Source organism: Salvelinus fontinalis, chromosome 8, assembly GCF_029448725.1.
Source record: "Salvelinus fontinalis isolate EN_2023a chromosome 8, ASM2944872v1, whole genome shotgun sequence".
NCBI classification, from domain to species: Eukaryota; Metazoa; Chordata; class Actinopteri; order Salmoniformes; family Salmonidae; genus Salvelinus; species Salvelinus fontinalis.
In genome coordinates, this window is record NC_074672.1 from 22,448,074 (window position 1) to 22,463,784 (window position 15,711).

Consider the following 15,711-nt stretch of genomic DNA (forward strand, 5'->3'; position numbering starts at 1 on the left):
TGCCTGAGCCTCCTCCAGAACAGAACGTTCAGAAAGAAATGTATTTGTGTAGAACAGATATGATTGTCTGTCATGTAGAATAGGGAATCATGTTCACTCTATAAATTATATTTCTATCTGTAACGTGTAGTTTTCACATCACTGAATACATCCCTGCTTCCATTTCACAGGGACGACCCAACACTGTTTGCACTGCGAGAATGATTTAAATTGTGTGGAATTAAAATTTACTCAGGAGGGTGAAAAGTACTGTTGTCGATGTCACCCGAAATTATTACAGTGGTCATAATTTGATGATAATCATGGTTATAGTTCATGAATAAGCATGATTAAACTGTGTGCCATCAGTTCACCACCCTGTCGTTTGTTGTGACAGTCATTACTCATTTTATCATGTAGGCTAGCCTACGTCTCAGGCCCTAGTGAGGGACTATTATCAATCATAGGAGAATTGGCTAGCGGGAATGCACTGAACGAATGTAACGAATGTTTTGTGGAATGGCCATCCGGATAGCATTTATTACCAATCCAAGACATTTACTCAATACGTAATGTCTTTACTATATAATATCTGTGGAATTATAACTCATACAAAATGTGACATTTATATTTATAATTCGGTCGGATTCCATTGTGGCAGTGGCGACATAACAAGATGGATTTCGGAAGAATCACGGAGGAGAAGGCAGAGAAACCTCGGCCATTAATCTGCTCAATTGCATCTGTCGGTGTCTGTTTGCATGGCAACCCTATCTCTTCGTTACTCACTGGGCCTGCCTATTATCAGCTGTTGATGAAAGAGTTGGAGCTCTGAAGGATGCCGAGCGGCGGAGAGTGGTTTTAATTCCCACTAAAAACTCCACAAGCCCACGGAGATGTGTCGTACTGTGATAAAGCGGCTTAATTGCAATGCTCATGCTTTATGAAGTACGCCACGGCCGCAGTGCATAATTTCCGAGCTCCACAGTAAAAAATTGTCTGTAAAATTTTGACATTAGAAAAGTCACTTTCCCCAAAGTGGATGTTGCCAAACTCGAGTGAAATGCTCTGAATTGTAGCAGAGAAGACTGCAAGCAACAATTTCATTAATTCTAACCTTTAGTTTTAATTAGAGCCTCAGTCATCTTCCTGTAATTCTATCTGGAATCTACCAGACAGCATAACCGCCAATTACAAAACAATCTCTCTGAGGCCATTTTTTGGGGGGAAATGCGCTCTCTGCTATTGGCAGCGAATAGAAGGTTCCGGCGAACTCTGCTTGGCATTGGCACTCACACTACTCCTCACAGTGAGCAATTGCTTCTCCCACTCCCCCATTACCAGGTGTGAAGCTTTGCTCGACAGCCCAGGCGAGTCGACTGCCACACACAACTACTATAGCTCTGCACTAAATGAATTAATGTCTGCTCTCCGCCAGAGGAGAACCTGGAATCAATCAAAGTTCACCGTTGAGCACAACTCACCCTTTATCCGCCATGAGTGGGAAGCGAACATGGATTCCACTAGTTAGGGTCTCAAATTGGTGTCCGAGGAGGCAAAGTGTACTGAATGATACCTGGAGGTAAATAGATTTTTCTAAATGAAATTGCTAAATTAATGTTAGCTAACCCTGAGGTGTAAAGAAAAAGCCAATAACACAGTCCGACAACACGGAAATCAAAAACACGAGGTAAATAAGTAAATGAAGTAACATGTTATATCAAAGTCCAGATCCCGTATACCAAAATATAGCCCTTTTGAGAAATTGTTCAAATAAAGAGAACTTTGTCTCTTTCAAAATAGCTTCCTTTTGTTTTCTTGGTTTTCTCTAGGATGTCCTGTAGACCAGAACAAACCCAACAAGCCCCAGTGTCTTCCTCCGTCACGCTCCTACATCATCTCACCGCCGGATGCCACAAGTGGCTTCACCGGGGGCAGCTTGTCTTCCAAGAGCATCCAACGATTCAACGGTAGGACCCCCACACCTTGTGTATGTGAACTTGTGTTTTTATCTGTGTGAGCTGTTGGTTGATGTACAGGGTGGTGGTGTTATTCATGACCGTCTCATCCAGATCCATTATACATTCTGCCCTTTCTCTTCAGCTCTGAGACACTCAATTTGCAGCCTAATTGAGCCTGCCCAAGCATATCTGGTGGCTGGTCGCACACAGTGTTCAGCGCCTCACACACAACACAACAGAGGTGTGAAGAAGAATAATAATAATAGTTGAAAATAATACATTTAATTTGTATAACTTTTTTCATTACAGTGTTATTCCAAAGCTCTACATAGGAAAATTTCAAACAATGATAAGAAAAACCACAAAAAACAATAAACATCATACATTTAGAATCAAGGCAGGAAATAGAGGTAGTAAGCTAGGAACTAAAGTATCTTTCCAGATTAGGACTATAAGAAATACAGGCTGTAAAAATGTGTTTTAAGGTCCGTTTTAAAAGTTCTGATTGATGGAGTGGCTCTCAGATGATCAGGAAGAGCATTCCGTAGGCAAGGGAGCAGAAAGCTCGGTCCCCCATAGTGCGGTGACGTGTCTGAGGACGTGAAGCCATGGTGAGTTGCTGAAGCAGAGCTTGTGAGGTGGCTCATAGAAATTAGGTAGATGGGACTCAATCCATTTAATGAATGTCCAACAAAACCGAAGAAATCCACTCTACAAACACTGTATGAAAACAACTACACATACCTGATTCACACTAAAGGATTGACCCGACTCGTACTGTCCCGGCTTTTCTTTTCACATTGTTCTATGGTGGATGTGTAACCAGGCCAGTATAGTACAGCTTGGCTTGGCTCGGTTTGCCCCACAGTGTGAATCAGGCCATGGTGTGTGCTTACGATAAGAAATTCAGTTTATTTTATAGATTGCCGTTTTTGCCAATGACTTCCCAACAGAAGGATTGTAGTTCTGTTCAGTTAGTCGCTGAAGTACTACAGTTCCATTACTGTACCATTCTCTCCAAGCCTGTAGTGAATACCTACTACCCGGGGACTATCCAGCAAAGTGATTGGCAGATCGCTGACGCCATTCTGATAAGGAGGAATGCGAAGAAGTGCCGGGAGAGATGGAGATTGTGTGGGAAGTGGTAGAGAGACAGAGACACAGAGAGGTGGGAGAGGGATGGAGAGGTAACGATAACAATGGAAAGGCGTGTAGAAAGAGAAGGGGAGAGGGAAAGAGAGAGGGAAAGAGAGACCGAGAGGGAAAGATGGATAAGAAAGGGAGAGGCCAAGAGAAAGAGGGAGGGGGAGATATCCCCCTGGTGAGTTATCAGTGAGTGGGAGCAGAGCCTTCCACTATTCTTTAGAGGGCTTTAGATGAGAAACAGTACTTGAGGCCCTCTTCCTTTGATCCTCCACTTACTTTATCTATCTCTCTCTTATATTATTGGGCTGCTCCCCTCCCCCCCTTCCTTGGTTGCCAGATTATTTGTGGGCTGATATCAGTCAGATTTTTATCTTCCAATTGGTTCAGGGTGCTGTCTTAATGCATACTCAATCCCATCAGCATCATTACAGTAAGTGCTGTGTTGGCAACATCTGACAAAGCAAATAAATACTGTATGTATGGCTCGTGGTTCTCATGGTCGTTACTAGGTCTCTTCTCTGTCTACGGCTGATGGCTACAAAGATACTTTTCATTACAACAGTGGTGACTATAACTCTGGAGAGCCACAGGGTGTGTACACTGATGTTTCAGCCTAGCACTAAAAAGCATGAGCTGACGGACACCAAAAAATGTTGGTAGAGGAGCTGACTAACGGAGTAGTAAACTAAAGAATGCTCCCAGCAAGTTAATTGGTCAACGCAGATCAAAACAATTGTTTGTTGTGTTGCAGTAAGGTTGTGATTGCATTGCGGTAAGGTTGTTAATATTGTGAGTGCGTTGCAGTAAGGCTGTTAATGTATTGCTGTAAGATGGCTTGTTGTGAATGTGTTGCAGTGCGTAACGCGGCGCGGGCCCAGAGGCTGGTGGAGCTGGACGGGGACCTGGTGCCGTTGCTCCAGAGCCATATGAAGGAGGGCGGTGGGACGCCCCTCACTAACACCCCCTGGTGGGGCGAGACAGACGACGTACGCCAGCGCAAACTCAATCGCATGGTGGCCGTGCGGCAGCACGAGGGGGGACAAGATGGCACCGGCAGCGAGGTCAAGACGAAGGTCACGGTAAAGTCAACAACATGGCCACCTGGCTCTCTACTAAGAAGCCCACTTGGCCTTCTCCCCTTCCCCCAAAATCATTTTAAAGACATCAATGTACAGCAAAGCTTTTAGACGTCACTGCAGAACATACGCCATATAGATATGCCCACATGCAGCTGTGGGGCTTACAGGGCCAAATTTCTTATAATATTCACGACATCAATGTAGCAGCAGAAACCACATATCACAATACCGGAACATATAAGAACAAAAATTGGCTAACAACGTAGCAGTGCAACAGACAGATCAAACAGCCAGGTAGCCTATAGGCTACTATCTATGGTGCTGAAATGGACAGCACTCTCCAAGGGGCTGGTTAACTCAAAGCATTTTAGACATCACTGTTTAACACTCGCCATACGCATATGCCTATACTCAGCTGTAGGGTTGCACTTTTTGGGGAATATTCAGAGGTGGAAACTTTCTGTGGGAATTAATGGAAATATATGCAAATTAATATTAATACCATTTAAATGTAGATGTTTTTTGCATTGGTTATATTTACCATATCATATGGAGACAGAAACATAAACCTTTTACCATATCATAAGTAGACATAATTGCAAATGATTAAATCGTTCCAATAGAAATTTAAAAAACTATTTAGTTACGAATTGAACTTTAATTAAATTAGTTGATTTTTCACATGGGATGATTTCACTGAACAACAAAAGAAAGGGAATATTGAATGATCCCCAATGATCCATCGCATCTCCCAAAAACATTTTCAACATACATCTCTAAAATGATAGTCTAGAAACTAAAGATTTGGTTGTCTTCCTCTCAGGCTTCCATGTCTTCTTTCGGTACCTTCTCAATGTCCACCTCTTGAACATCAGACTCTGAGGCCTCATCTTCACTGTCACTTTCCAACCTTGTTGAGGATGGCTCGTTGCCAGGCTCAAAAAGCCTCAAATTTTCCCGGATGGCCACCAATTTTTCAACCCTTGTATTGGTCAGCCTGTTGCGTGCTTTGGTGTGTGTGTGTTTTCCCAAACCAACTGTAGTGTCGTCTGCAAACTTGATGATTAAGATGGAGGCGTGCATGGCCACGCAGTCATGGGTGAACAGGGACTACAGGAGAGGGCTGAGAACGCACCCTTGTGGGTGATGAGATATGTTGGCACGACTGCCATATTGTATCTCCATCCCAAAGCCCTTGCTTGGAAGTGCACTTCGCCAGACTGCCACAACAAGCGAGACACGGTAGTGATGACACCATAGGCTTTGTTGATCTCTGCACCAGACAGGATGCTCTTGCCAGCATACTTGGGGTCCAACATGTACGCTGCGGTGTGTATGGGCTTCAGGCAGAAGTCTTCACGCTTTTTAATGTATTTCAGAACTGCAGTTTTCTCCGCTTGGAGCAACAGTGAAGTGGGCAGGGCAGTACGGATTCTTTCTCTTACATCTGCAAGCAGAGTCTGAACATCAGACAGGATAGCATTATCTCCCTCAATCCGTGCAATGGCTACTGCTATAGGTTTCAGGAGTTTCAGGCTGCTTACCACTCTCTCCCAAAATACATCATCCAGGAGGATCCTCTTGATGGGGCTGTCCATATCGGCAGACTGTGATATGGCCATTTCTTGGAGAGACTCCTTCCTCTCCAGGAGACTGTCAAACATGATGACAACAGGTGTTGCTGGGCAGCTTCAATGTGGTGCTCTTATTCTTCTTACTTTGCTTGGTGAGGTAGTTTGCTGCTAAAACTTGATGACCCTTCACATACCTAACCATTTCCTTGGCTCTCTTGTAGAGTGTATCCATTGTTTTCAGTGTCATGATGTCCTTGATGAGCAGATTCAATGCATGAGCAGCACAGCCAATGGGTGTGATGTGAGGGTAGGACTCCTCCACTTTAGACCAAGCAGCCTTCATTTTCACAGCATTGTCTGCACCAGTGCAAATACCTTCTGTGGTCCAAGGTCATTGATGACTGCCTTCAGCTCATCTGCAATGTAGAGACTGGTGTGTCTGTTTTCACTTGTGTCTGTGCTCTTGTAAAATAGTGGTTGAGGGATGGAGATGTAGTTAATTATTCCTTGCCCACGAACATTCAACCACCCATCAGAGATGATTGCAATACAGTCTACTTTCTCTATGATTTGCTTGACCTTCACTTGAACTCTGTTGAACTCTGCATCCAGCAAATTAGTAGATGAAGCATGTCTGGTTAGAAGTGTATGCTGGGCAAAGATCATTCAGAAATCTCTTCCAATACACATTGCATGTGAGCATCAGATGTGAACAAGTTGCATACACAGCTCGAGCAAGACATTCATCAGGATTTCTCTGACTACGTTCCTCCATTGAGTCACATGGTAGCAAAAACTAACTTGCCGCAATTGTTAACAAGTTAGGAATGATTTAAACACACTTTGCTGTAGGCTACTATTTACTACTAACAAAATAATCATGTATGTCATATAAAATAGTTTCACCCCACCCAGTATTGTAATCAAAACTTGCCAGAAAGCATGTAGTCATTGGCTCAGACAGTGTATTAATGTGGCTCAATAGCATTTCATTAGTTTGCAAGATCTTGAGAATCAGCTGTACATGTGATGGAAGAATGCACTATGCATGCAAAGGGTTGCAATTCCATTGAATTGTGGATAGTTTAACCAAAATATGCCACAAGACCTAGAATTGCCTCATGTGTATCCCACATAAAGGTTCACTGTTATAAGCTAACTTTATTGATTAAATTATGAAAAATTCCCAGGCTTAACTTCCCATGGAATATGTACCGGAAATTTACCGGAAAGTTTCCGACCCGTTGCAACCCTACTCAGCTTTGGGGCTTACCCAAACTTCATATAACTTCAAATAAAATACATCAATGTAGAATACAGCAGAACACACATTAGAATGTATAGGTTTCCTGCCTTTGTGATAATCTGAATATGCTCTTGATATTAACTTCACAGAACCAGTCAATAGAAAAGATGTGCCTACCTTAGTTTTCCAAAACCTCCCACAAGACAGCCATTCCCTCATGCGTCTTCTCCCCCTTTCGTATTTTGCTCTTGGTGTCTGTGCCACATCTGTGTCCTTTAGCAATCCATGATCTCACTTAGGGGACTGGGTTGAATTTAGTCAGGGGTGGGAAAAAGTAGTCCTGATATGGTGGAGATGTACAGGGAGGCATGGGTTGAGGTACAAATCAGGTTATTTTGAGAAAATCCCCACTCGCATTTTGCACTGCTGACCGCCATATTTCAGTCCACCTGGAATATCTCCTTTACCATTGGTGTCCCTGTACTGTCTGTATGCCTGTATGACCGTGCATGGACTGTCAATGCCAAACCGCTGGCAGAGAGATTCTGAGGGCTCTTAGTTTTTTTGTAATGTCTGAGGCAGAGGTGGTTACTGTACACTCCACCTGCTCTTTTGCAAGTTTCCTCCCTCCAGTCTTTTCCAGACCCAAGCTCCCTACTTTATTGCATGTTGCACAGCCCAGCCTCGTATTTTGCATGACAAGCCAAGTTGCTTGCTTGGTTTGCTTGCGCTTGAACTGAGCCTCCAAATTGAACCTGCTCCGGGCACTTCGTTGGTGGATGCACTGTCCTCCCCTCCCCCTCTCGCGCCAAATCTGTCTCGCTAGTAGGTCTACTAGCTAGTGGAGGTGCCAGTGGTGATGCAGAATTAGCAGCGATGTTAGCTATCTAAGGAATGGCGCCATCAGGATGGCTCCTCACTCCTCTCTGGCAGTTCTCTGGCTCGTTTCAGGTTAGATGTTTCACCATCATTCTTTGGATTGTTGGACTTGACAAACGTCATCAAACTAGATTGCCTTTTCTTATCCTTTTTTAATCTTACCAAGGAGACTATCCCACGTTTCAAATTCAGAATTATCAGTAGACAAGGGAGACAGGTAGCTAGCCTAGGCTTACGTGATGTGACTACGTAGGGACCTCTTCACTAGCCGACCACCACTTAAACCTGTTTCAAGATCAGTTACTTACCAGGCCGGCCTACCCCATAACCTGTATGTACAAATAAGAGATCAGGTCTGAAATCAGTGTGGCAGGATAGGATGATTACACAGTAGTATCATCACACTCTTACGTGAAGGTTTTCTTGGGGGGCTGGAGATATAACGAATAGGCAATTGATTTAACTCTGATCGCTTTTATTATAATGTTTACAGTACTAACAGTGAGACACTAAATTAATCGAGCCGCAAGAGGTACCGGATCTGGGCAAATGAGTGTCCGTACAAACAAAGTCAAATATGAGCGGTGCCGGCAGGATCCAGCTCAAATAAAGCACTGATTCTATGGTCTCTCCACTTCTTTTACCTTCAGGGCCGCCGAGCAGAGCGTGCCCAGTTGGCGCGGGACCTGCGCCTGATGCATGCCTACAGGGAACGCAGTAAGGCAGAAGGGATCACCCACATACTGAGCCAGGCCATCACCATACACCACACCCTCTACGCCACGCTGGGCACCGCCGAGTACCTGGAGTACATCCTCCGCAACCCCTTCAACACCCCACAGACCGTCACCATCTATAGCGAAGACCCCGAGCTCAGGTATGCGGGGGTAGGGATGCTGGGGGGAGTGGAGCGTGTGTGTGTTTTTTTTTTTTTTTTTTTTTTTTCACCTTTATTTAACCAGGTAGGCTAGTTGAGAACAAGTTCTCATTTGCAACTGCGACCTGGCCAAGATAAAGCATAGCAGTATGAACAGACAACAACACAGAGTTACACATGGAGTAAACAATAAACAAGTCAATAACATGGTAGAAAAAAAGAGAATCTATATACAATGTGTGCAAAAGGCATGAGGTAGGCAATAAATCGAATAATTACAATTTAGCAGATTAACACTGGAGTGATAAATTATCAGATGATTATGTGCAAGTAGAGATACTGGTGTGCAAAAGAGCAGAAAAGTAAATAAACAAAAGCAGTATGGGGGGTGAGGTAGGTAAATTGGGTGGGCTATATACCGATGGACTATGTACAGCTGCAGCGATCGGTTAGCTGCTCGGATAGCAGATGTTTAAAGTTGTTGAGGGAGATAAAAGTCTCCAACTTCCGAGATTTTTGCAATTCGTTCCAGTCGCAGGCAGCAGAGAACTGGAAGGAAAGGCGTCCAAATTAGGTTTTGGCTTTAGGGATGATCAGTGAGATACACCTGCTGGAGCGCGTGCTACGGGTGGGTGTAGCCATCGTGAGCAGTGAACTGAGATAAGGCGGCACTTTACCTAGCATAGCCTTGTAGATGACCTGGAGCCAGTGGGTCTGACGACGAACATGTAGCGAGGGCCAGCCGACTAGGGCATACAGGTCGCAGTGGTGGGTAGTATAAGGTGCTTTAGTAACAAAACGGATGGCACTGTAATAAACTGCATCCAGTTTGCTGAGTAGAGTATTGGAAGCTATTTTGTAGATGACATCGCCGAAATCGAGGATCGGTAGGATAGTCAGTTTTACTAGGGTAATTTTGGCGGCGTGAGTGAAGGAGGCTTTGTTGCGAAATAGAAAGCCGACTCTAGATTTGATTTTGGATTGGAGATGTTTGATATGAGTCTGGAAGGAGAGTTTGCAGTCTAGCCAGACACCTAGGTACTTGTAGATGTCCACATATTCTAGGTCGGAACCGTCCAGGGTGGTGATGCTAGTCGGGCGTGCGGGTGCAGGCAGCGAACGGTTGAAAAGCATGTATTTGGTTTTACTAGCGTTTAAGAGCAGTTGGAGGCCACGGAAGGAGTGTTGAATGGCATTGAAGCTCGTTTGGAGGTTAGATAGCACAGTGTCCAAGGAAGGGCCAGAAGTATACAGAATGGTGTTGTCTGCGTAGAGGTGGATCAGGGAATCGCCCGCAGCAAGAGCAACATCATTGATATATACAGAGAAAAGAGTCGGCCCGAGAATTGAACCCTGTGGTACCCCCATAGAGACTGCCAGAGGACCGGACAACATGCCCTCCGATTTGACACACTGAACTCTGTCTGCAAAGTAGTTGGTGAACCAGGCAAGGCAGTCATTAGAAAAACCGAGGCTACTGAGTCTGCCAATAAGAATATGGTGATTGACAGAGTCGAAAGCCTTGGCCAGGTCGATGAAGACGGCTGCACAGTACTGTCTTTTATCGATGGCGGTTATGATATCGTTTAGTACCTTGAGCGTGGCTGAGGTGCACCCGTGACCGGCTCGGAAACTGGATTGCACAGCGGAGAAGGTACGGTGGGATTCGAGATGGTCAGTGATCTGTTTGTTGACTTGTCTTTCGAAGACCTTAGATAGGCAGGGCAGGATGGATACAGTTCGCCACAGGATGTTTTTGTGCTGGTCGAGGGCAGTCAGGTCTGGAGTGAACCAAGGGCTATATCTGTTCTTAGTTCTGCATTTTTTGAACGGAGCATGCTTGTCTAATATGGTGAGGAAGTAACTTTTAAAGAATGACCAGGCATCCTCAACTGACGGGATGAGGTCAATATCCTTCCAGGGTACCCGGGCCAGGTCGATTAGAAAGGCCTGCTCGCAGAAGTGTTTTAGGGAGCGTTTGACAGTGATGAGGGGTGGTCGTTTGACCGCGGACCCGTAGCGGATACAAGCAATGAGGCAGTGATCGCTGAGATCTTGATTGAAGACAGCAGAGGTGTATTTGGAGGGCAAGTTGGTCAGGATAATGTCTATTAGGGTGCCCATGTTTACGGATTTAGGGTTGTACCTGGTGGGTTCCTTGATGATTTGTGTGAGATTGAGGGCATCTAGCTTAGATTGTAGGACTGCCGGGGTGTTAAGCATATCCCAGTTTAGGTCACCTAACAGAACAAACTCTGAAGCTAGATGGGGAGCGATCAATTCACAGATGGTGTCCAGGGCACAGCTGGGAGCTGAGGGGGGTTGGTAGCAGGCGGCAACAGTGAGAGACTTTTTTCTGGAGAGATTAATTTTTAAAATTAGAAGTTCGAACTGTTTGGGCATAGACCTGGAAAGTATGACAGAACTTTGCAGGCTATCTCTGCAGTAGATTGCAACTCCTCCCCCTTTGGCAGTTCTATCTTGACGGAAAGTGTAGTTGGGTTATAGTGTAGTTGGTGTGTAGTTGGGTTGTTATAGTTGGGTATGGAAATCTCAGAATTTTTGGTGGCCTTCCTAAGCCAGGATTCAGACACGGCAAGGACATCAGGGTTGGCAGAGTGTGCTAAAGCGGTGAGTAAGGCAAACTTAGGGAGGAGGCTTCTGATGTTGACATGCATGAGGCCAAGGCTTTTTCGATCACAGGGTGTGGTGTTTGTTAGAGTTTGTGTGTTATATTGGGGGGGTTGAGAGAGAAAAATAATATTGTAAACAATTGTATTTAAGCAGGCTGCAAAATACCATCAGACTTTGTTTATATTCAGTTTATATTCGTTTATATTCAGAATCTGACTTCGTTTATATTCCACAGCACATTTAACCAGGAGAGAACAGGTGAAGTCTTACACTGGCTATCAATTGCCCTTGAACCAGATACATAGATAATGCTGGAGAAATACAGTCTCTCTCTCCCTCCTCCCCATAACCCATTATTTCACACACAGACACACTAACCACCACCCACACATACCCCACTACACACACCCCACACTCCCCCACCATAGTCTCCCATTATGGATTCTTCTCAGATCTGCATGGTGTTAGATGGATAAGCATCCTTCATGTTGATAAACAGAAGAGGGAGGACTGGAGGAGAGTAGCGGTGTGATGGGGGAATGAATCATTATAGCATTAGCACCGGCCAGCAGGCTCTCTGGGTCTAATTGGGGATCAGGAAACACCAGAGCTGTGCTACGGATCTGCAAGCTTTCCTATCCCTGGCCGCTTAAAGGGCTGCGTGCCAACGTTAACCACCAGATATGACACACCGCCGCTGCCGACACGTTTAACACAGAACCGGCTGCCGTCTCTCGAAGAGGCATTAGAGAGTAAACAGTGAGACATTGAGGTCTTTTCTATCAAATCATAGATGCTTACTATTATACTATTACCCTTTTCACACGACTGAGCCAAACTGAGATGTACTGTGCTGGCCTGGTTACACATCTACAATAGTTGGAACGGAAAATATATATCTTAGCCAGCACAGGGTGGGCCCTGTATTATTAATCAGGCATCTGTGTCATCTTTCTCTCTTCTCTTTCTCTCTCTCTTTCTCTTTGTGTGTCTCTCTCTCTCCCTCTCTCTTCTTTTCTCTCTCTTTGTGTGTCTCTCGCTCTCCCTCTCTCTTCTTTTCTCTCTCTGTGTGTGTCTCTCGCTCTCTCTCTCCTCTTTCTCTCTCTGTGTGTGTCTTGTTCTCTCTTTCTCCGCTCCTGGTGCCCTTTCATTCCCTACTGAGCATGCACGCACGCACACATACATTTTTTTTATACTTGTCGAAAAGGTGTGTGTGCGTGTAAAGTTTTGTTCTCTAATTAGCTACCAGACTGGAGAATGGGAAATTGTAGTAGTAAGAGCTCATTGAAATGGTCGACTAGCTCCAGCCTTTATTTAGAAGGTGGGGTTTTGGAGAAAATTCATACATTTTTCATCGTCTATTGAGAAATGTCCCTTCTCCATGCCTGGAGGTTGAGCCTTTGAAGTTAAAAGCAGCTCCCTTTTCCTTTATGTATTTGCGCATTAAATTTGTGTACTCAAAGAAATAACTTCCCTATACCGCCAGTCTGTGTTACTTTGTTGTTCCCCAAGATCTCTCCCCGGGAATCCATTACGTGGAGAGGTTTGAAGATTTATAATGACTTGCCTACCGTTTACCAAACAGGCCGTATGTAATTGAAAGAAGAGCAGTGCACCGGTAAACGGTTGGCCTTTGGAAGTGTGACCGACTGCTGACCAGCGAGGATGCTCCTTTCTCTCTTTTTTCATCTTCTCATCTCTCTCTCCTTTATCTTACCTTTCCATCTTTCTCTCTTCCTATATTCTTCTCTCCTCCCCCCCCATCCCTTTCTCTTTTAACAGTCCTCTCTCTCACTCCCCTTTGTCTGTTCAGTGTCATAACAGACTGTGACGAGTGGAGGTATTTCAAGACACTGACCAAAACCTTAACCCCCCTGGAGGAGGACATGTTCCACCTCAAAGAGGGCACGCTTGCCCCCCAGGTGTACCTGCGGCCCAAGGAGAGTGTGCACGTCCCCCTCAAATACCAGACCTTCGTCTCAGACAACTCTGTGGTTCCCCAGGTAACCTAATGCATCGCCATGACAACCCTGCCAGTCAGACATTAGAACACAGGCTTTAGTTCATCAGTTCGCCCAGGGATATTAGCCAGAGCCTGACTTCTATTACTAGGGTGAGAAAATGCAAATATAGGGTAAATATAATAGGATTAATGCCATGTGATTTGGTTAACGTCATTGAGAGTGTAGGTTAACAATACCAAGTTAGAGTTTCTCTTATCCGCACATCTTATCGGCTTTCTCTGTCCCTACAGATTGTACACTGGTGCTTTACAGTTTTATAACCTGCTGTACATTCCCAGTTGTCTTGGTCGATTTAAAATATGTATACATGTATTATTTATGTGTTTGTTTATCTACGTCTTGCAGGGGCCGTGTCTCATACCCAGTGGCAGAAGTACTCAGGTGGCCAAGAAACATCTGTCCAATACTGTGCTGGCCAAGTCAATCAAGGTATACATGGACAACCCAACCTCTGGATAAAATCATGTCCAGGGGTTGTTTTTTTGCATTGGAATGAATGCGGTTTCTGTTTTAAAGGATGTCCAGTGTGTGTGTACATGCATGCGTGATAACGCAAATGAGAGGTCCTGTCTTTGCATGCTATATCAATGTGTATTAATACCAGACTTGGGTTCAAATAGTATATGTCTTAAGTTTATTGTAAGTATCAAGACTGCTATACATAAAGCATTCTCCTCTACCTTAAATTGCTCTTACCTTGAGTTGTCTATGTGGGCCAGTAGTGACAGCATCCACGATAATCTGTTGTTTACTTTCGCTACAGGCAGCAGTAAGCATTATTATTTTTCAATATGAAATCTCCACTTTCCTTTGTCGTCCACCCTTCCCTCTCCCCAACTCTACTCGCAGGTGACATTCAGGGCAGAGGATGGTAAGCCGCTGGCCATCTGCCAGGTGAGCGTGGAGCCCACGCCGCACGTCATTGACCAGACATTCCGCTTCTACCAGCCAGAGTTGTCCTTTCTGAAGAAGGCCCTGCGCCTGCCCCCCTGGGAGAGAACGCCAGGTGCCCACTATTAGCCCCATTAGCCTAGCTACACACACACACACAAATAGACAGACACGCTAACACACACAGAATGCAATTGCAGACACTCACACATACATACTGTACATACACACACACACACACACACACAGAAAGAGATGCAGTCACAGACATACACACAAACACACACAAACGCACACACACACTCGTCACCAGTTGTCCACTAAATGCTCAGCTTGTTCTCTCTCCCTCTCTTTTATCCCCCTCTATCTCTCTCCCTCTCCAATGTTCTCTCTCTCTCTCTGTCTGGCGTGTTGGCCCGGCCGGGGCCACCAGTTGGAGACACAGATGCTGGGTTTCAGATCTCAGTGCGCTGCAGTGACCCCAACGTCATCTGTGAAACAAAGATGTTGGTAAGAGAATGAATGGAATAATTTGCTCTGATAATCGGGCCAGCACTGAAACTGGGGTGTGTGAGTTAATTACGCCGGCAGCTCTCACTCCATTTCCCGGGGTAACCTCAGGGGGTTCACATTTCTATCTATCCCAGCACTAATCATCTGTTCACCGAGCCCTTGATTAGTTTCATCTAAATTGTTAGTGCTGGGATGAAACGAAAAGGTGTTCCCCGAGGAATGGATACTAAATTATGGAACTGATTTGCTAAGAAAAACTAAAATGTGCAAGGTTTCAGAATTCAAAAAGAGGCTAACTGCTGTGTTTTGAAAGACATTTGTAATTGCATAACATGGGTATCGGCCACTGAAAACATTCCACGAAAGAGTGGATTTCCACTGAATGCTTCAATAAACCTCAATGTGATTTCTCTTTGACAGGCACAAGGGGAGCCTCAAGATGTGTATTTAAAAGTGCCGGGCAGTCCGAGCCCGCAAATCCGAAAGTTCTTCGTCACAGTGTTCACGTATGTATCCTTCATAAGCACACACACGACACATGCACACATAGATACACTACATGTGGACACCTGCTCGTTGAACATCTCATTACAAAAATGTTGGGCATTAGTAGGGAGTTGGTCCCCCCTTTGCTGCTATAACAGCCTCAGTTCTTCTGGGAAGGCTTTCCACTTGATGTTGGAACATTGCTGCAGGGACTTATTTCCATTCAGCCACAAGAGCATTAGTGAAGTCGAGCACTGATGTTGAGCGATTAGGCCTGGCTTGCAGTCGGCGTTCCAATTCATCCCAAAGGTGTTCGATGCGGTTGAAGTCAGGGCTCTGTGCAGGTCAGTCAAGTTCTTCCACACCGGTCTCAACAAACCTTTTCTGTATGGACCTCGCTTTGTGCACAGGTGCATTGTCAT

The 15,711-nt window shown here is 44.9% G+C and overlaps 1 protein-coding gene across 2 annotated transcripts in view; it reads left to right on the plus strand.

Moving 5' to 3' along the window:
- Window positions 1-15,711, plus strand: part of nphp4 (nephronophthisis 4) — a 208,250-nt gene that overhangs the window by 172,627 nt on the left and 19,912 nt on the right. For both annotated transcript variants that reach the window (XM_055931730.1, XM_055931731.1), the window contains exons 18-25: window positions 1,812-1,949; window positions 3,942-4,165; window positions 8,515-8,741; window positions 13,189-13,378; window positions 13,745-13,828; window positions 14,249-14,405; window positions 14,724-14,800; window positions 15,224-15,309. In XM_055931730.1, coding sequence (XP_055787705.1) covers window positions 1,812-1,949; window positions 3,942-4,165; window positions 8,515-8,741; window positions 13,189-13,378; window positions 13,745-13,828; window positions 14,249-14,405; window positions 14,724-14,800; window positions 15,224-15,309 — 1,183 coding nt within the window. The remainder of the gene's footprint in view (window positions 1-1,811; window positions 1,950-3,941; window positions 4,166-8,514; window positions 8,742-13,188; window positions 13,379-13,744; window positions 13,829-14,248; window positions 14,406-14,723; window positions 14,801-15,223; window positions 15,310-15,711) is intronic.